Source organism: Ornithorhynchus anatinus, chromosome X3 (genome assembly GCF_004115215.2).
Source record: "Ornithorhynchus anatinus isolate Pmale09 chromosome X3, mOrnAna1.pri.v4, whole genome shotgun sequence".
Lineage (NCBI taxonomy): Eukaryota > Metazoa > Chordata > Mammalia > Monotremata > Ornithorhynchidae > Ornithorhynchus > Ornithorhynchus anatinus.
Window position 1 is genome coordinate 10,907,818 of NC_041751.1, and position 20,617 is coordinate 10,928,434.

The window sequence follows — 20,617 nt, forward strand, 5'->3', positions numbered from 1 at the left end:
CAAGAAAACATCCTAAAAAACATTCCATAAGGTAAGTTAACCTTAACATAGTCTCTGCAAGAATGCAAGCCCTCCATAAGAAGAGAACAGAGTTGTACCAATCTGTAGGGATCTCATTCGTCCATGAATGTGAATAAATATTTGAAAGAATATTTACCTACCGGTGTATAATGCAATGGCTCCTACACAGATATATTCCGGCTCAGAATTAATTTCCTGCTCTAAACCTCGGAAATAGAGGATCTGGGACTCAAAATCAGAGAGCAAAGGCTTCTCCAAAGTAAACATCTCAATGGTTTCTTTTTTCTCCTTCTTCCAGATATGATGGTAGCATTTGAAGCGCTCTAGGGCTGTAATAACGTCCTAGAGTACATCAAAAGGAAACATTAAAATCCATCCAATGGGAAGACTATGAGAGAGTTGCCTAAGTGTCAGTATTGGTTTCCAAAGCTTTGGGGAACAAGTTTCATCTTCCATTCCTTGTTTAGCTCAAAGGCACATAAGTGTGTGTGTGTGTGTGTGCACGCGTGCGCATATGTGTTAGATCCAATCACACCAACACTATTTCTCTTCAACCTTGGGGACTAAAAATCAAGCTTTTCAGAACCAGTTAGGCGCAGAGGTGCTGTAAAAAAAAAAATCTTAATGGCTGAATGCTGATCCTCTTGCCTTACCTTTTTGGTAGCGTTGATAACCGTACTAAGTACAGAGACTAATTTAACCATCTCCTTATTGTCAGAAACAGTTTTGTAATAGTTTGGATTTTGCAGAGGAACAAGCATATTCACAGATGCTGTCTCAATTGCATCTAAATGAAGAAAACAAAAGTTTACACAATAATAATAAAGTTACTCCCAAATAGACTAAACTTGCTTTAAGTTAGCTCCTTTTGGTTATTGTGCAATGGCATTTTCTCATAGTTACAAAGCTTTCTGAAACATTTTTTTAGGATACTCTACATCACACACTACTCAGTGCTAAAACAATGAAACTTGATTTCTACATTATGGTTTTTTCCTACCTTAGCCCATGAAGCAGGGACTGAGGAAGAAGAAAAGCACACTAGAATAGCTGGAAGCAGCTAAACAGAGACATTCTTAGCTTTTGTGACTACCACCTATTGAAAATCAAATCAAGAAGGTCAGCGTGGTCATTATGGGCAGGTAACGTATCTGCTAATTCTGCTGTACTGTACTCTCCTAAGTGTTCTGCACATGGTAAGTGCTCAATAAATGCCACTAACTGATTTATTGATTGCGATGGCCATCTTAGTGGTGACTCTGGTGGAGCACAACCTAATGAAAAGAGAAAATATGAAAAGCCACTAAACACTTCACATGAGGTGCCACATTTTTCAGTCCCATCCAAGCTGTGAGGGAATATGTCCTAGTGTTGGAGCTTGGGTCTCCCCAGAGTGGAGTTCAATCCCAATCAATCAAATTTATTGAGTGCTTAATGTGTGAAGAATACTGTACTAAGTGCTTGGGAGAGTACAGTATAACAGAGCTGGTAAGACATGTTCCCTGCCCACAGTGAAGCAGCATGGCATTACAGCACAGGACTGGCAGTCAGAAGGTCGTGAGTTCTAATAGCGGCTCTACTATTTGTCTGCTTTGTGACCTTGGGCAAATCACTTCACTTCACCTCAGTTACCTCATCTGTAAAATGGGAATTGAGAATGGGAGCCCCATGTGGGACAGGGACTGTAGCCAACCCAACCTGCTGGTATCCATCCAAGCACTTAGTACAGTACCTGGCACACAGAAAGTGCTTAACAAATACCACAGTTGACAAACTTGAACTTGGTGTTACACGCCTCACATTAGGTAGGTTTCAGATCTACCAGTTCAGTACTACATCGAAGTTTTCATTATAAGATGTTCATTTTCATCTGATGCTGAATTATTCAAGTCCAAGAAGATACTTACCTTGAAATCCATTGTCTCCCATTTCATCATCGGAGTCAATGTCTCGGTCATGATTTCGTAAGCCTGCTATTTTACTCTGAGGCATCTTTTTCTACAAAGCAAAAGACTATTTTCAGGCCTATTGCATTTAGGCTTGAGAAGGAAAAAAGCAATTCAATCATTGGTATTCACTGAGTTTGGTGTGCAGAGAGCACTCCAAAAAGTATAACACAACAGAGTTGGTAGACACAATCCTGACAACAAGAAGCTTACAATCTACAGTCTACTTGCTAGGAATGATTCTTTTCCATTCAAAACAAACCTTGAATAGCCTTTCCTTACTCCACTGCCCAACTCCTTTCATGACGCTGACAACACACTCCACTGCTCTGTTCAGAGTCTGTTGGATGTCATCCAAAACGGGCACCATGGCAACATTTGGGATTGACAGGGTAATGCTGCTTCGAAAAATGGGCAAAGCTCCCTGCTTCAGCTTGGGAGAATTCTCACTCTCTGAATGAAAGGAAATGGAAGGTAAAGAATTCACAAATTTCTTAACATCTTCAGGCTGAATAATTAAATCAGTCAAATACCCTCTGAAGATCTGGTTTTGCTAGTGTGCATGGTGACAAAGCAAACAGAGCACTAACCATCAAACTGGATTCCTGTCATTTTCTAGTAGATAAAATGCAGTTTCCCTTCCTTATATTATTAGTCCACATTTGCTGCTGAGGAACAGAAGGGGAATAGGCTCTTAGCTTTTCTCTCACGTTTTCTAAAGCCGACGGTTAATTTTCCCTCTTGGCCTACCACTCCTCCATAAGAGAAGAACATTTTCAGAATGTTAAATTTCAAGATCCTGGAGTATAGGGATCATGTCTTTGATCTTCACTGAATTCTCTCAAACATTTAGTACAGTATTCTGTGAACAGCAGGCACTCAATAAATACTGATTGATTACTAAATGCAGGGACCTTTCACTCCACTTTGCTCCAAGTCAGCATCTAGATATTCAGCATCTATCACAGCTCCTACTAGAATGTAGAGTCTCACCTTACCCACAAACACAGTCTTAGCTTACAGGTGTCACAGATTTCTTATGTACAGGGCTTCATTCAAATGGGGTCAAAGTTAAACCTGAAAAAAATGTTCAACTCAAATAAACATTATTTGAGACCTTAGGCAAGCCACAACTTCTCTGGCCCTCGGTTTCTTCATCGGCAATACAGGGATATTCCTCAGACTGTGTGATCCCCATGTGGCATAGGAACTGTGACTGATCTGATTAGCTTGTACTTTCACAGTGTTTGTTACATAGAACATACTTAATAAATGCCATAATTATTACTATTTATGAATACTTCAGAATATAAATTTTTCCATCAATGGTATTTATTGAGCATTACTGTGTGCAGAGTACTGTACTAAGCACTTGAAATATTACAATATGACAGAGTTGGTGGACACATACCCTGCCCACAAGGAGCTTATAGTTTAGAGTCCATCACTACTCACACCCAGAATAATCTGTAATTCTCCCAGAGGAACACAGATACCTAAGAAGCTAGTGGTGGTGGAAGAATGAATGCGTCTGCGGATCATCTCTAAGGTGTTCCGCGTGACCTTCAGAAGGGCATCAACATTCCGATGGCTGAAATGGGAAAGCAATTCTTGCGCTTCTTCTTCTAAAGTTTCATTTTCCTTTTTCTTTTTCCTACTCATCGGAGGAGAGAGGCCAACTCCAGTTTGACTGCCACTGAGGGACGATGCCAGGGTAACTGATTTTCTCTCCTCCTCTCGTCCTGAAGGAAAATCATGAAAATAATCACAATTGTGGTATTTGTTAAGCACTTCCTATGTGCCACGCATTATACTGAGTGCTGGAAAGAGGTGATGGGGATAATGTGAGCATTACAAATAAGACATATGAAACTCAATGACCGTGTGATCAAATGGCCAAGACCCCGAATCCAGAGGGACAGGGATAAGAGGGAATTGTGCTTTGAATACACTACAAATACTCACCACCATCGATATATAATTTATAAACTACACTTCCTCTAAATCAAGCTTATAATATGTTGGGGGCAGGGCAGAGCTCAAAACACTTGAGTCCAGAGGAGGAAAAGGGAAAAGGGAGAAAAGGCATAGTAAAAGGGAAAAAGGAGAAGGGGAAAGGAAGAGGGAGGAAAGGGTGAAAGCAGGAAAGGGGCAAAGGGGAAATTGAAGATGGGAAGAGGGATGGGAAAAGGATGTCCCGCTCCTCATCCTCCATTGGACGCTGACCTCTGCCGACAAGTTCTCCTTCATAGCCACACCCCCATGACTTTCTCTGCTGCTGCCTCTGGCCCTCCCAGAATTTCTGTCCAGACTAGGCATGGTGGCTGAGAGAAGCAGCATCAGAGGGGGTCCAAGGGCTGGCACACTAGCCTCCGGCCAACCTTGCCACAACAAACCATCAGAGGCTCAAACTGGAGTTATTCTGAAAATGCTCCAGCCAACTTAACCAAGAACTCTTATTCCTGGCCTCTAGGATCACTGCAGCCTCTGTGAAGGAGGACTCTGCTAATGCTTCTTTTTCAGAGGAAGCCACGGCCCTCTTCGCTTCCCTGACTGAGAAATCCTGTGTCTCTGGAGAAAAGCGGGATTCTTTATGTCTTCTCTTATGCTGCCAGATCATGTCTAACCCTTCATGACTTCATGGACACATTTCTCCCAGAACACCCCACCTCCATCTGCAATCGTTCCGATAGTGTTTTCTTGGTAAAAATATGGAAGCGGTTTACCATTGCCTTCTTCCACGTAGAAACATGAGTCTCAGCCCTCGACTCTCTCCATGCCACTGCTGCCCAGCACAGCTGAGTTTTGACTTGTAGCAGATTACCTTCCACTTGCTAGCCACTGCCCAAGTTTAAGAATGGAATGGGCGTGCCTCTGCTCGACTCTGATTCCCAATAGCAGAGACCGGTAGAATCCTGGAAACCCTCCAGATGCGAGCCATAGAAGGGGATCCTTTATGGGTCCTGTCTAAATTCCCCCAAATTTAGGATGATCCTGCTTAAATCAAGCCTCTGGTGACCATACTCCTAAACACAAATCTTACCTTACAGGCGTCTCAGGGTTCTCAAATCAAATAAGTTCAAAGTGTAAAAAAAAAAAAAAGCCTGCAGAAATTACATACTTCACCACTTCAATTAGAATTCTGATTTCATATTTATAAAAATAGATCTTTTGAGTAAGGGTCACATTTTACACTGTTATAATATCTTGGTAAACAATTTAATGGAACATAATTTTTTTCTGCATTGTATACACTTCATTGTGATTGGGAAAAAAAATTTTCCTTCTAAAAGAATTATCTTACCTGTACTTTCACTAGTTGGCGCAATGGTATTGGCATCCCTTAATTTACCATCTCCTGGGGATTGAACTTTCATGTCCAGTAACATATTGATTAGTTCATTGGCTGCTTCCTCCACTAACTGGCTTTTAAAATTCAAAATTTGGGCACCCCTTGCACAGAGTTCCTAATATGTAAAACAGTAGTGTCATTGCAGTTTTCACTCTTTTGCATTCCATTTTGTTTAAATTAGTCACAATTGTGGTAATAAAAGTATTTTGAAGGTGTTTACTGTATACAAGTACTAAAGGTACACTATAGATACAGGATAATTAGACCAGACACAGTCCCTGTCTCACGAAGAGCTCACAGGCTAAGGGGAGGGGAAAAGAGATATTGCATCCCCATTTTACAGATGAGGAAACAGGAACAAGGTCACATACCAGGTAAGTGGCAGAGCCTCCTGATTTTCAGTCCTGTGCTTTTTCCACTAGGCCACGCTGCCTCAATCAATTATTTGGCACTATAACCCAAGAAGTGCATTTGAGAAGAATGATTTCCTTAGCACAGTCTTGGAATTCCCTTGACCACCACCTAGTACATGACTGTAAGCTAGATTGTAAAGCTCAGTGTGGGCAGGGAATTTGTCTGTTTGTTATATTGCAGTCTCCTAAGTGCTTAGTACAGTGCTCTGTGCACAGTAAGCGCTCAATAAATAGGATTGAATGAATGAACATAATTGCCTTCAAAACCCAAATGGCAGATACGAGGGTGGTGAACACTACAATTCATCATTACCAATCATTTGAAATTTTGCCCCTGTTTAAACCAGCTGTTCAGAACTCAGCACATCTCATGTTTCAAATTACTGTCAGGAAACTCATCCATTTTTAGCAATCCTACCATTAAATTACTGTTTTACATTTTGCTAATTAGTAGAGCATTCATATGTAAAGAACATAATTTAAACATCCCTTGCCAAATGCAAATTTTTTAAAAATCACCAAAACATTTGTAAAGAAAAAAAAAATCACTTGACACCTTAGTCATGTGCAGAAATTCTTCACATGAAAGTGGCTCATCTTCAGGTAATAAGCAAAGAGGAACCTCTTCCATTTCTTCCAAGATAGCATCAATCCGAAACTCAATCAAATCATTGGCCCGATCTAACAGCCATTCCAACTTGCCTTTGAAAATACAATCACAAAACCAAAAAATTCAGCCAAAGGAGCTGGTTAAAAGCCACTGACAATGATTTGCAGGAAAGTGAAAATATTTTGAAAACTGAGTAAAGTAACATTTTGACTTTTAAAAATTATTTCTAAAGATGAAAACATGCTCAATTTCAAAATAAAAGAACTGAAGGTATGAAGTACTTCAAGTGAGAAACAGTGTTGCCTAGTGGAAAGAGCATGGACCTGGGAGTCTGAAGACCTGCGTTCTAATCCTGGCCGCCTGTCTATGTGACCTTGGGCAAGTCACTTAACTTCCTTATATCTCAGTTCCCTCATATGTAAAATGGGAACTAAAACTGTGAGTCCCATTTGGGATGAGGACTGTGTCCTAATTACCTAGAATCTATCCCAATGCTTAGAAAATGTTTGAAGCATAAGTACTAAACAAATGTAAAAAATGGAACAAATTCTATTTTCAAACTCTGAAACAGTCAGGGCTATTCTTCTAATTCCCTCTCTAAATTACCCATATATCTCAAAATGCAGATCCCATAATGTTTTGGCCTTCTGGAAAACATGGGATGTAACACTTTCCTGTCTATCAGTTTGTTACAATTGAAATAGAAATAAAAGCAGTCAAACTGATGATTGATTCACAGACCCTAGATCACTGATTCAAAGAGTTTCTTCACAATAGTTGATCTTTGAAAATCCCCAGCTGTGTAAAAACATTGCTTCTCATTTCACAAACAGCATAGAAGAAACTAGAAGGCGGCTGTCATTAGTAATTAGAAGCATTCAATTGGAAAATAATGATCAACCCCACTAAGACTTACTAATCATTTCAAAAGTGTTTTCTAAATACTTCTCAATGTTCATTGATGTCCAGTTCAGTGAAGTTAAACCAGGCTGAATAGCTTCATCTACTTTGGCCAGGTGAGGACCCATCAGTTGTTCAATGGGGGGTTGTATTTTTGCCTTAACTCTCTTATATTCGGCAAGCATCATCTGAAAGGCAATGGAGTGAGAGGATGAATTAATGCAGAAGGCTGTGTATTTCTGCAAACTAGTCACAGGATTGGTCATTGCAAACTCAGAATCAGCTTGCCTTTGCAACAAATCTGATACATAATTTTTAAGTCATTAACTTCTCTGGATGGTAACCATTAATCAGTAAAATCAGGATAAAATCAGTGCTTATTATAAAAGTTTAATAGGAAATTACTTTAAAACAATTTCAAATTAAAGTCCTTTCATAATCTGTGTAGTAACAACTTTCAAGGGACAGATAAATTAATGACTCTTTACCAGACATCACAAATAACAGATATGATAGAAGTATCAAAGTCAATTATTTGGGGTCATCCTGAATAGATGTTCCTATAGTTTTTATGTAATCTCAGTAACTTTATTTTTTTTCCCATTTTGTTTCCTCTCCTCAGTGCCTACAGTCACCTTCACAACCACCATCTTAACTCCCCTTTTAAAGAGCTCCCCAATTTTGTTTTAAGCTGTTCACAAGGGTGGATTATGGCAATTCTCCCCAAACTTTTGTTTTGTTCAAAGACCTTGAAGAATAGCACCACCATCTTTCCTGTCTCACCAGCCTTTGGCATTATCCTAGACTCCCCTCTCTCTCTTTCATCCCACATATTCCAACTATCACTACATCCTGTCAGTTCATCCTTCACGACACCATTAAAATCTGCCCTCTTCTCTCCATCTGAACTGCTACCATGTTAATCCAAGCATTTAGCTTACCCTGTCTTGATTACTGGATTGGCCTCCTTGCTGACCTCCCTTCTTCCTGTCTCTCCCCACTCCAGTACTTCCTTCACTCTGCTGCCCAGATCATTTTTCTTCTAAAACATCCAATCCATGTTTCCCCACTCCTCAAGACCTTCCAGTCATTGTCCATTCACCTCCACAAACAAATTCCTGACCATAGGTTTTACAGCACTCAAGTGCCTTGCCCCAACATTCCTCTCCTTGATACAGACCTACTCCAACCCAGCCAGCACACTTTGTTCCTCTAATACCAACCCACTTACTGTACCTCGATCTTGTATATCTCCTTGCTGACCGCTTGCCCACATCCTGCCACTAGCCTGGAACGTCCTCCCTTTTCCTATCCAACTGACAATTGCTCTCCCCCATTCATTCATTCAATAGTATTTTCATTCATTCAATAGTATTTTTTGAGCACTTACTATGTGCAGAGCACTGTACTAAGTGCTTGGAATATACAATCTGGCAACAGATAGAGACAATCCCTGCCCAATGATGGGTTTACAGTCTAATCGGGGAAGACAGATGGACATAAACAAGACAACATAATCATGATAAATAGAATCAAGGCGATGTACACCTCATTAAGAAAATAAATAGGGTGTTTATTTATTAAGCACTTACTGGATGCAGAGCACTGTACTAAGCACGTGGGAAAGTACAATACAACAATAAACAGTAACATTCCCTGCCCACAAGGAGCTCACAACTTAGGGGGGAGAAGACAGACAACAATACAAATAAAGCCTTATTGAAAGGTTATCTCCTCCAAGAGGCCTTTCCTAACTAAGTGCTCCTTTCTTTTTCTCCCACTCCCTTCTGCATTGCCCTGATTTGATCCCTTTTATTGACCACTCATCGTCAGTCCCAGAGCACTTACTACCTAGCTGTAATTTATTTACATTGATGTCTGTCTCCCCCTCCAGACTGTAAGCTCGTTGAGGGCAGGGAATTGTATCTATTACACTACATTGTGCTGTCTCAAGTGCTTAGTAAGGTGCTCTGCACATAGTAGGTGCTCAATAAATATGATTGATTGATTCTCTCTACATTGTGAGGCTCTCTACAAGTGGGGACTGCCTTTGATTCCTTTTTTTAGGAATTATACACAGTATAATAGTACATAGTATCATACTCACTATTAACATTATGATTTGTGTTATAATGAGTAAATTACTCAGTTTTGGAACGTTCATACATTACTTCAAAGCCATAGAGTCTGACAATGAAGTTGCTTCATTTGCCATATTTACTGGCATTCGGATGAGTTAATGTACATACAAGAATGAGGCAGTGCACTACTTTTTTTCAGCAAAATCAGACCCATCATTGTATTGAAACAATCTTGGGAGACGATGAAAATGCAAATAATTAAAGTTCCATTGTACAAAAGAGGATGATGTGAAATTTTCCCCCAAATTCCCAATTAAAGATAGTGGGGAAACTAGAAACAGAACCCCCACCCTCTGAGTGATGGTCTACCCATTAGACTGCTAACACCCAAAATTGCCTAGCATTTTGAAGCTAGACCCTGAGAAAGGGCATCAAATTCATCCAGGAGAAGAACAAAATCATTATTGCTCTTTAGTCAAATCAATTTTCCATCTGTAAAATTTTTCCTCTTAAAGACCAACATACCCGCATTTTACTGAAGTTCATTTTGTAGAAGTCCCGTCTCTGCTGGAGAACACGTGCAAAAGTTGGAATTTCAAGACCCATCTGTAACATGCACTCCGTTTCTCGAATTAAAGTTGATATCTGTGGGTCAAAATTTACAAATAATTCTCTTGTTTCTGGAGACTTCACCAATAAAGATGCCTGAAGTCCTGTTTTAGTTAATTCAACCTGTGGACAGAAAATGAAAGACAGAGGTAAATATAGGCCTGGGGCCATCAGCCCTCCAAGATGAGTCTACTTGAGAGGTGACTAATAGTAAAACTTTAGAGCCATTTGGATGGAAAAAGGCACAACCCCTTGAAGTTTTTTATTATCATTATTTATTACTATTGTCCCAATCTCCCTTAAGAAGTCTTCCCTGTCCAAGCTTTTATTTCCCTATCCTCAGGGATAGACTTGGCTGCATACCCCTTAAGCACTTTGATACTCATCCCATCCCCACAGCACAAATGTACATAATCCTTTCATTCTATTACCCCTGCCTGTAATTTATTTTAATGTCTGTCACACCCAACAAAACCTGCACACATACACACCTCTAGACTTTGAGTTCAAGAAACATCCACATTTGCACAGGGAATCACCTAAGAGGCCAAAGCATCATTCATTCTCAGCCCTAAAGCACTTACGTAAATATCCTTATAGTCTACTATTTCCCCTATATGTAATTAATTTTAAGGTCTCTCTCTCCATCTAGATTGTAAGTTCCTTGAAGGCAGGGATCACGCATCCCACCTCTATTATATAACAATTTCATAGCTCTTAGTACAGTGCTCTGCCCCTTGCAATTGCTCAATAAATATCTTTAAGTGAATGTCATCTATATCTTTCCATTTTAGTACAGTTCTGAACTTTCAGTTACAACTAGTGAAGTCATGTCTAACATAGTGGTTATTTTAATTATCAATCCTGCTTAGACATTGAAACATATTGAGAGCACAGGACCGAAACAACCCAAGTCCACATGTCCCTACTAAATTAGTCTGCTCCCAGACCCAGGAATCCACTTGCACACTACACTGCAATTACATAGGTTCATCCGAATATATTATGGCCCTTATTTATTAAATGCTTAATATGAGCTAAGCATTGGGGCTAATACAAGATAACCAGATCAGCACAGTTCCTCTCCCTCACAGGCCTTGCAATCTATTTATCCTCATAATCAACATAATAATTATTATAATTACTTATTGACAATTAAGAAAAATGAGGCCAATGAGGCTAAGTGTTTTACCCAAGGTTACACAGTATGGACTAGGGTGCAGGTTTCCTGACTGTCAGGCCCATACCTTTGACCACACTGCCTCCTTAAGTACACGTATATCACATAGGAAACCTACCAATCAATGATATACAGTAGGATATGTGAGGGTCCCACGCATATACTTCAAGAGACGTAATCCTCAGATTCTTATTAGATAGACTATGGATGGCAATATGATCCTCTTTCTGTGACTGCAATACCTCCTGACCTGAAATTGGTATCAAGGAGCTCCAAAGCGGGACTTCCAAAATAGATTCCTGATGTGGATTAGGGCGAGAAACTACCTGTGATGGACATGAAAAGGTGAAGCAGGTGCCCCCTTACTCCACTTCTTTTAGAGACATCTCCCCCTCTCCCTTATCTGATTAGTCAGTAGGGTATTTTTCACCCCGTTGGTTGATTCTACTCACTGGAAATTCAGGCTGCAGCCAATATGGGAAAAACATTTGGCATGGCCAGAAAAATAAGCAAACCATCATCAGAGTAGTATTTCACAAATTTCCCTCAACACAATTAGTACAAGTCTAGAAAAGAGACAACACTGTCTTACTTGCTGAAGCCATGCTCTGTGGTAGAGAACCTCAAATTCCAAGAGAACTCTTGCCACCTTGTTGTAGTTCCGGACTACGCGCTTGGCTTCCACTGTCTGAAGCACATTGTGATGCTGCTGGAAGAGGCTCATTGGTTGCTGAATTCTGTAGAAGAGCTGACGGGCCCACAGGATTTTCCCAGCTATTGGAGGCTGGTCCCTAGCCAAAGGAGGATCGTCTTTCTGCCTAGTATATATCCTAGAGATCATCTCAATGTCAAGGCCAAAGTTCTCAAGGATAATCAGATATTTATCATCAACTCCAAGATTAGGGATTCCCAACCTTAATAATAATGAAATGCAAAAATAAATTAGTAATAGCAATAATTGTGGTATTTGTTGAGTGCTGTATATAAGGCACTATACTAGGAGTTGGGGTGAATACAAACAAAACAAGTTGGACAGAGTCCCTGTCCTGCATGGGCTTCACACAGTCTTATTCCCCATTTTCCAGATGAGATAACTGAGGCACAGAAAAGTGAAGTGACTTGCCCAAGGTCACACAGCAGGCAAGTGGCAGAGCCAGGATTAGAATTCAGGACCTTCTGACTCCCAGGCCCGTGCTCTGTCCACTAGGCCATGCTGCTTCTCAATTATGGATAGTAATAGTAGTATGGTATCTGTTTAGGGCTTATTATGCCTCAAGCACTTGTTCAGAATGCTAGGATAGATACAAATTAATCATGTTGGAAGAAAAGATAACAGAAAAACGGTATTCTTGATTAACTGAATGTCACCTATGTCTTTCCACTTTAGTGCAATTAGTGAAGTTTGACTTCACTAATACCTAATACTTCTTCAAATGCTGCCGAGTCTTTTCCAACCCATAACGATTCCATGGACACACCTTCTTCAGAATATCTCATCTTCTGTCAAAAAGTAGGTCTGGCATGTGTATCCATAGAGTTTTCTTAGTGAAGATACGGAAGTAGGTTTACCATGCCCTCTTCTCACAGGAAAAAATTTGAGTCTCTGCTGTTGTCTTTGGTCAAGTTTTGATCACTTGATCACCTGCCTTTGACTCTTTCCCATGCCGCTATGTCCAGCAAAGGTAAATCGATTTTGCCTGACAATTAGGTTTAGACCTTTCCATTACGGATAACCCTATATGGCATAACTCTAAGCTTCATCAGCACATGCAAACTCTCCTGCCACAACGGGGCATCAACTCGTAGGAGAAACCTTCACTAATACCTAACAACAATCCTCATGCCAATTTTCTGGGAACAATCCCCAGGGAAGATTGGCCAAATGGCTGAAACAAGGGATTCAGTGTTCAATAAATACAGTAATTATTATAACAAATCTTCCCACTTTTATCACTAGTTTACATTGGGGCCATGAGAAAAAATGATGAAGCCCCTATCATACAAAATCACGAAGACTTCTATATTGGCGTCCACTATGATGGCATTCACTGAAGTACTGAACCTACAGCCCTCATGTCAGAACTGGAGAGTTCTAATGCCAGTGCTGATAAGGCTAGCAAAGGACAGCCCTTTGAATATATGCAGTATGGCAAAAATATGTCAAATTGTACTATAGGGAAATTATACAATCTTTGCCTGAATTATTTCCTAAAGTTTCAGTTATTTGATTCAACCACTTTTAAATATGAAAACATAACAGAGCCTTCAGTTATAGGAAAAATTTTTTTTTTTCCCTTTTAAGTTTTCATTCCATCAGAAATTAGCTATATTATCTTCTAGCATGCTGGTTGAAGAGGGTAGGACAATCAGGTGATGGCTTGAGATTTTAATTTTACCTTTCGAATTTCTTCAACATAGTCAGTGCATGCTCTGTGTGCTGTATCTTTTCAAATGTGTCGTCCATGAATATTCGTATTTGATTCTAAAATGAAAATAATAAAATGCCAAATGAGCATTTAAATCTAGGTTAATCAAGCAGGACCAACATTGAAAATCAGATATTCCTAAAAAGCATAATTTCTCTCTCTTCCCCAGCTGGCTGCACCCAATTGGTAATTTACATTCTAGACTACACTAGCACAGACTGCCTGGCTTTGAAAGAGTTCTAGAAAATGGATTGGTCATAGTTAAACTAGAATAAATCAATCAACTTGGCACTGTCAACTGGATCAGAACATTGGAAGATACTGAAAAATACGAGAACACTCCAAGAGAAGCTGCATACCTAGTGAAAGGGCATGGACCTGAGGGTGAGAGGACCTGGCTTCTAATCCCACCTCTGTCAATTGCTTACTGGGGGCGTGGGGAAGTCACTTGACTTCTCTGGGCCTCAGTAACTTCATCTCTAAAATAGGGATTAAATCCTCTCCAATTTAGTCTGTGAGCCTCATGTGGGACAGGGACTACACAACCTGATAACTTGTATCTACCCGAGCTTCGAATAGTGCTTCACACTATTTCCACTATTTCACAGTGAAAATTTTAAGGGATGCAAGTTGGGATCAGAGAGCTTCCCCATATACTAAATCCTGTTAAACATGATATGTAAAGTGGTGGCAGACATCAACAGCTGAGAGCAGCTGTTTTCTTGGAGAATATTTAACAATACAGATATACACACTGCTTACTGTACTAACATCAATGATCTACCCCTTCCTCAAACACCTAATAAGTCTAACAGACAAAGAGGCATTTACCCAGTATGCTGCCTCTATTAGGAGCTTAAGAAAAGAAAGCTTAAGGAGGAACACCCTGATGCTTGCTCTTTTGAAGTAACTGAGGAAAAAGAAGAACCAGTTTGAATGAAAACATCTACTGATTGTACTTTCCTAAGCTGGGCTCCTAGACTCACTCATCTCAAGTCCCTTGGTAAGACCTGAGAGTTTCCAGTCTGAATGGAAAAGACCCAATCGCTGGCTTTCTGATTTGCTAGACTTGCTAAGCTTGCCTCTACTAATTCTCTTCCCCTGTTAAAATCCCTGCACCTTTCTGGCCCCTTGCTCAAAATGAAAATTTGGCATCTCTGTCTCTAAAACAACATGAAAGACTCCAGTTCTAATTATACTGTCTCAATTTCATGTATTATGCATCCCAAAATAGAATAATTATATGCAAATCTAAAGCAGCATTTTGGAAACAATTCCCATCACGGATTTGTTGCTATTAATAAAAGTTCTTAAACTCTGAATTTTGTCATTCCACCATTTAAAGTACTTCATTTTGAAGCATTTAACACAGTCAAATAAAAAACAGTGTTACTTGATTATTACATAAATGCAGCAAACATATTAAAATCCCTGAGACGTATGTTTAAGGGGTTGGGTGGCTGAACAACACTCATTTATTTCAGATATACATATTTACAAATAATAGATATTTATATAACAAAGGTTTTATGTATACCCAGATTTAAGAAAGTGTTGATAAAGATATTAGCCCTCGATGTTTTAATCAGGAGCAACTTGAATGACTATAATCTCCATATTCTCAGAGGCATTATAATTTACTTGCTAAATATTTCTGAAAGCAATAAGATCCTATTTGCATCCCCTGTCCTAAATGAAATAGAAGAAAATGCTTTATTTTTAAGAAGAGAGGTACCTTGTCATGACTAAGCTTTTATATCTCCCCTGAATAAAACATAGGAGCAATGACAGGACTAGGAGATTTTTCCAGGAGTGAAATGGTAGCCAAGAAGGAATGCTGAAAAGGGGGAGAACATGACGTTGCCCTCCTTGTTTCCCTCAGAGATCAGTGACCTCAGCACTCACAGTTCGTTAGCCAAAGAAGAACAGAGGGGAAAATGATGTTGAGGCAACATCAAGGTTTTACTTTATAATGCTAAATGCATAACCAAACCACTCTCCTCTTTACCGTTCTGCACCCTCTCCTTGCTGCTCTCTCCCTCTCCCTGATATGCCTTATACTGCCCCTTTCTGCTTTCTTTTTCTTCCTCATTTCCCATCGCTGTCTATCCTTCCATCCTGGTTTTGAGTGTTTATTGGCCAAAAATGATAAATCTCAAAGATTAGATATGTGAAATAGGTCACTGAGAGAACTCTAGCCATATCACTCTGAAAATAGAATTCCCTATAGAATTCCCAATGGTCCCCCTTCACTATGTGTCAATCACTGAGGTAGGTACAAAATCATCAGTTCCCCCGGAAGACTGTAAACTCGCTGTGGGCAGGGATGTGAATACCGATTATGTTGTGTTATACAGCACAATGTAGGTAGGTAGGTAGATAGAGCATGGGCCTGGGTTCTAAATCCAGCTTCCCCACTTGTCTGCTGTGTGACCTTGGACTAGTCACTTCACTTCTCTGTGCCTCAGCTACCTCACCTGTAAAACGGGGATTAAGACCGTGAGCTTCATCTGGGATGTGAACTGTGTCCAACCCGACTAGCTTGTATCTACCCAGTGCTTTGCACATAATACACACCATTTAAAAATAAAAAGGTACTTAAGACTGTGCTCTGTACACAGTAAGCACTCGGTAAATACCATTATTTGTTTCAGGCACTGTCTCTGTCCCTCACTGGGCTCGCATTCTGAGAAAGGGGGACAGCAAAAAACTCCATTTTACAGGTGAGAAAACTGAGGCAAAGAGGTTAACTTATAAATGGTTATATTTATTAGATATACAACATCCGTATATCTAGTGGAGGATATCTTATAATGACTACATTAGATATACAACATCTGCAAATTCAAAAGCATTCACAACTTTTAAAAGGAAGTTGCACAACAGAAGGATGTGAAAGGGGAGGAAGAGAAAGAAAACATTTGTTCATCTTACACCAAAGTGGAGGGTTATTAGAAATCATTATCCAAAGCTGTATTTATGATCCTTTAATCCATAAGCAAAAGCACTCAATTATTAATCTGAAATCAAAAAACACTGGCAGAGGTTGATATCATCCATCTGTATAATGAAGCTACCACTCCCTTCAGAATTCTAAAAGATTAGTATATTCAGAAGAGGAAAAAATAAACTTGAGAATGTCAGTAGGAATTTTATCACATAACCTACATGAAGGTCATTGGTCTCCTTGCAAAACTCTTCATAATCCTGATCAAAATCAGTTTTTCGCTGGTCTAAGAAGTCATACTCCTTTTTCTTAATGGTGGCAACAATGCTCTAAAGAAGTTTTTTGAAATAAAACATTGGTAAAATGTATTTTCTTTATTTTACAACATATAGTGCTGAAATATACAGTCTTTCTATTTAAATCAAATTGTTAAAGTCTACCTTTCTTGTTTCTTCATGATCACACTGAAATGTATTTTATATAAGTCTTACAACAGTTCACTTTTATAACCACTGAATCACAAACTGTTATTTGGACTGACTGTGGTACCAAAGATAAAATTCACCATCAGAAGATGTTCAAAAACTTAGGGCCAAATATGCTTATGATTCTATACATATGCTTTTAAATTTAAGTTTTAAAATCCACTTTTAAATAACCACACAAGTGAAATACAGCAGGTTAGAGTGGCTTCAGGATATAGGAAGGCTATTTTTTTTTATTCTGTGATGTCACAAAGATACAGTTCCAAAAGAAAAAACTCCAGAATATGGAGGAAACGTTATAATAATGAAGGGAATATTCACTGTTAACAGAGAAGGAGTGTTGCCTAGTTGACAGAGCATGGGCCTGGGACTCAGAAGGACCTGGGTTCTAACCCCGGGTCTGCCATTTGTCTGTTGTGTAACCTTGGGAAAGCCACTTCACTTCTCTGTGCCTCAGTTCCTTCATCTATAAAATGGGGATTAAGACTGTGATACATGGACTGTGTCAAATCTGATTACTTTGCATCTATCCATGCACTTACAACAGTGCCTAGCACACAGTAAACACCTAGAGGAGCAGCGTGGCTTAGTGGAAAGAGCATGGATTTGGGAGTCAGAGGTCATGGGTCCTAATCCCAGCTCCACCACTTGTCTGCTCTGTGACCTTAGGCAAGTCACTTAACTTCTCTGTGACTCACTTACCTCATCTGTAAAAATGGGGATTAAAAAACGTGAGCCCCACGTGGAGCAATCTGATTACCCTGTATCAACTGGAGCACTTAGAACAGTGCTCAGCACATAGTAAGCACTTAAATACCATAATTATTAACAAATACCATTTAAAATAGGACTCATTTTCAAAACCAAAATCCAAAGCATGAACAGTCCCTAAAATTCATTACCTCCCACTGCTACTGCAGAGCCGTTGTTTATGCCAATGAAAGTATGAGTCAATCAGATCCTTTCAAGTTTTTTTGTTTATTTGTTTGTTTTTTACCCAAATAATGAGCTAGCCCCTTTGGTGGTGAGCTCTATCCCCATTCATAGTCTCAAAATCCAGTCCCTGCCCACTGTTGACTGAAGTGCACAAGAGTCAGAATTTTGGCTCTCTGGGATCTAGCGAATTGCCTGGATCATAGCCATCATTTTAGTTTAAGCCAATTCAGCTGTCACAGCATGTTCGTAAACAAGAAGGTGGAGCTCCGACTCAATGGCAACAGTTGAGTTGATGCCTTTGTGAACAGGTGTACCAGTATGTGTCAATTTATCACTTTGACATAGAGTCCAAAAGGGAAAGGGAATTTTAGGTATGTGAACAGAGGAGGACACAGACATCAAAGAAATAACAGGCCAGAAGGTCACTAAAGTCTTATCTCCACCTTCCTGCCTTCCCTGATCTACCCTTCATTTCCCTACCCAATTCGCATCTTCTATTCTTTTGGTCTGACCCATTAAGCACTTTAAAACTCATCCCAGCACCACGCCACTTTTGGGCATACCCTTTTTATGCTATTTCCTCTATCCATAATTTAAATGTCTGTCTCCCCCTCTAGAATCTAAACTCTAGACAGGGATCGTTTCTACCAACTCCATCATACTGTAACTCTCCCAAGTGCTTAGTTAATACTCTACTCACAGTAAGTGCTAAATAAATACCACTGATTGATTATGGCTCTTTTTATCTCTGATTGCAAGCTCTAAGGCCTTGCAAGAGCAAAATTTAGAGGGTAGCTCAAAAAGCTGAGGGAGAGACTGCCCTCACCACTGCTGTTGGCATATGAATACACAACATATATTAATGTGAAAATATAAAATGATACTTTCCATGCATGCAATGCTTTAATTTTCTGGTGTTCTCTCATAATGTTCAGGATGGGAGGGTAAATTGGAAGGTATAAGGGTAAGGAAGGGGGATATGGGGTTCAAAGGTGGGACTCTGGGGGAATTCGAATAGGAGAGTGAGAGTAGCAGAGGAGGAATATGTATGTATGTAACCTCCAGTGAGGTGAACTGTACAACTTCTTGTATTTAGAACTAATTCCCTTTTTCCTCCTCCCCACCATGATAATTTCACTGGAAATATTTTACAACTTGATGCAAGGTACTAATATTTTTTTGTTTATTTTGTGAAGTGAAACAAATAGGAAAAAAACTGCAAGTCTAACAATAAGACATTTAGAGTACCCAGATTATCACTTTTTCTTTCACTAACACAGCTATCTGTATAAAATGTAGAAACTTATTGCCAAATGAGGATATCAAAGTTACATTGTGAAATGTTACCTGATAATTGGTTGCCATAATTTCCAGCCCCTCAATTTTGGAGTCTTGAAGAACAGAATAGGTTGTAATTGTTGTGAAGATATGCATTATCTTGTTAAGACGTCGATGGAAGGTTTCAAATTTTCCAAAAATATACATCTCACTGAAGTCAAACTGTCTTTCATTTGGATTTTGTTCAAGTTTTTGCTTAGTCTTGTGAAAGTAATGCTGATATTCCTTTACATCAGAAGGGGAAATAAAATGTTTTAATAATGGAAAATTATTTAAAAGACCTTAACGTCCTCCTTGTAGGAGAAGAAAGGTACCCAAGTAGAGTCTTGGAAAAGCTATCATAGAGAACTAAGATGTGATTTCTCTATTCTTACATGACAAGAGATGAAGTAGTGTGACCTAATGAAAACAATATGGACCAGGAGTGAGAGGACCTGAGTTCTAATCCCAGCTCTCCCACTTGCTTTGCACACAGTAAGCACTCAATGAATGAATGAACTTGCCTGTTGTGTCAACTTGGACAAATTATATAGTTTCTCTATAACAATTTCCTCATTTTTAAAATAGGGATTAAATCCTACTCCCTTCTATTTAGACTGTGATTCCCAAATGGGATGGGGACTGTGTCCAATTTGATTATCTTGTATTTACCCTGGCATTTAGTTCAGTGCTCGTTGGCACACAGTAAGCACTTAATACCATTATTATTGTTACTATTATCATTACCAGGAATGAAATTATCCCACTAGATCAAGTCCTTGAGCACAGGTATCATGTCTACTAACTCTATTGTAGTCTCATGGGCACTTAATGCAATACAATAAATGCTGAAAAATTATAGATTGATTGAAAGGAATGAATCCAAACACACATCTTTCAAATGACAAGAACACCAAGCATTGGTTACTACAAGAAGATTTATATGCACAGATTATGTGACATCATGAATACAAAGTATCATATCTCTTTTTAGTTAGTATCATATTTCTGTTTAGTTATTACCTACAGAGTTTGAGATTACCTGTTTAAGCCTGATGGCTGCTAACAATTTTTCCATAACTACATTCTGGGGCTGCTCCCAGATGGTGGCAGTGGAGTTGTTGGAAAGGTAAGCTTTACATGCTGTTATCATCTGATTTGTTACCTACGTCATTAAAAAGAATGACAGTTTATAAATGGCTACAGAATTTAAGAAAAAGGAGAGACAGAGAGAGTGAGACACATTAGACTAAGAAGAATAAGGTGATAAGGGCCCAGGACTTCCTGACTTCAATCAGACTGAAATCACTGAACTACGATCCAATGCATCAATTATGGGATAGGATCAAGATAAATTGAGCCACTGGTCTAATACCTGACCTACTTTAAGGACT

The 20,617-nt window shown here is 39.3% G+C and overlaps 1 protein-coding gene across 1 annotated transcript in view; it reads right to left on the reverse strand.

Moving 5' to 3' along the window:
- DNAH5 (dynein axonemal heavy chain 5) overlaps positions 1-20,617 on the reverse strand; it is a 174,361-nt gene that overhangs the window by 107,483 nt on the left and 46,261 nt on the right. Inside the window, exons 10-23 of the mRNA XM_039910642.1 lie at positions 20,266-20,388; positions 19,254-19,469; positions 16,707-16,814; positions 13,509-13,594; positions 11,705-12,026; positions 9,849-10,055; positions 7,259-7,430; positions 6,289-6,434; positions 5,272-5,434; positions 3,464-3,709; positions 2,230-2,420; positions 1,929-2,019; positions 675-808; positions 162-363 (exon numbers count right to left, since the gene is read on the reverse strand). Coding sequence (XP_039766576.1) covers positions 162-363; positions 675-808; positions 1,929-2,019; positions 2,230-2,420; positions 3,464-3,709; positions 5,272-5,434; positions 6,289-6,434; positions 7,259-7,430; positions 9,849-10,055; positions 11,705-12,026; positions 13,509-13,594; positions 16,707-16,814; positions 19,254-19,469; positions 20,266-20,388 — 2,407 coding nt within the window. The remainder of the gene's footprint in view (positions 1-161; positions 364-674; positions 809-1,928; positions 2,020-2,229; positions 2,421-3,463; positions 3,710-5,271; positions 5,435-6,288; positions 6,435-7,258; positions 7,431-9,848; positions 10,056-11,704; positions 12,027-13,508; positions 13,595-16,706; positions 16,815-19,253; positions 19,470-20,265; positions 20,389-20,617) is intronic.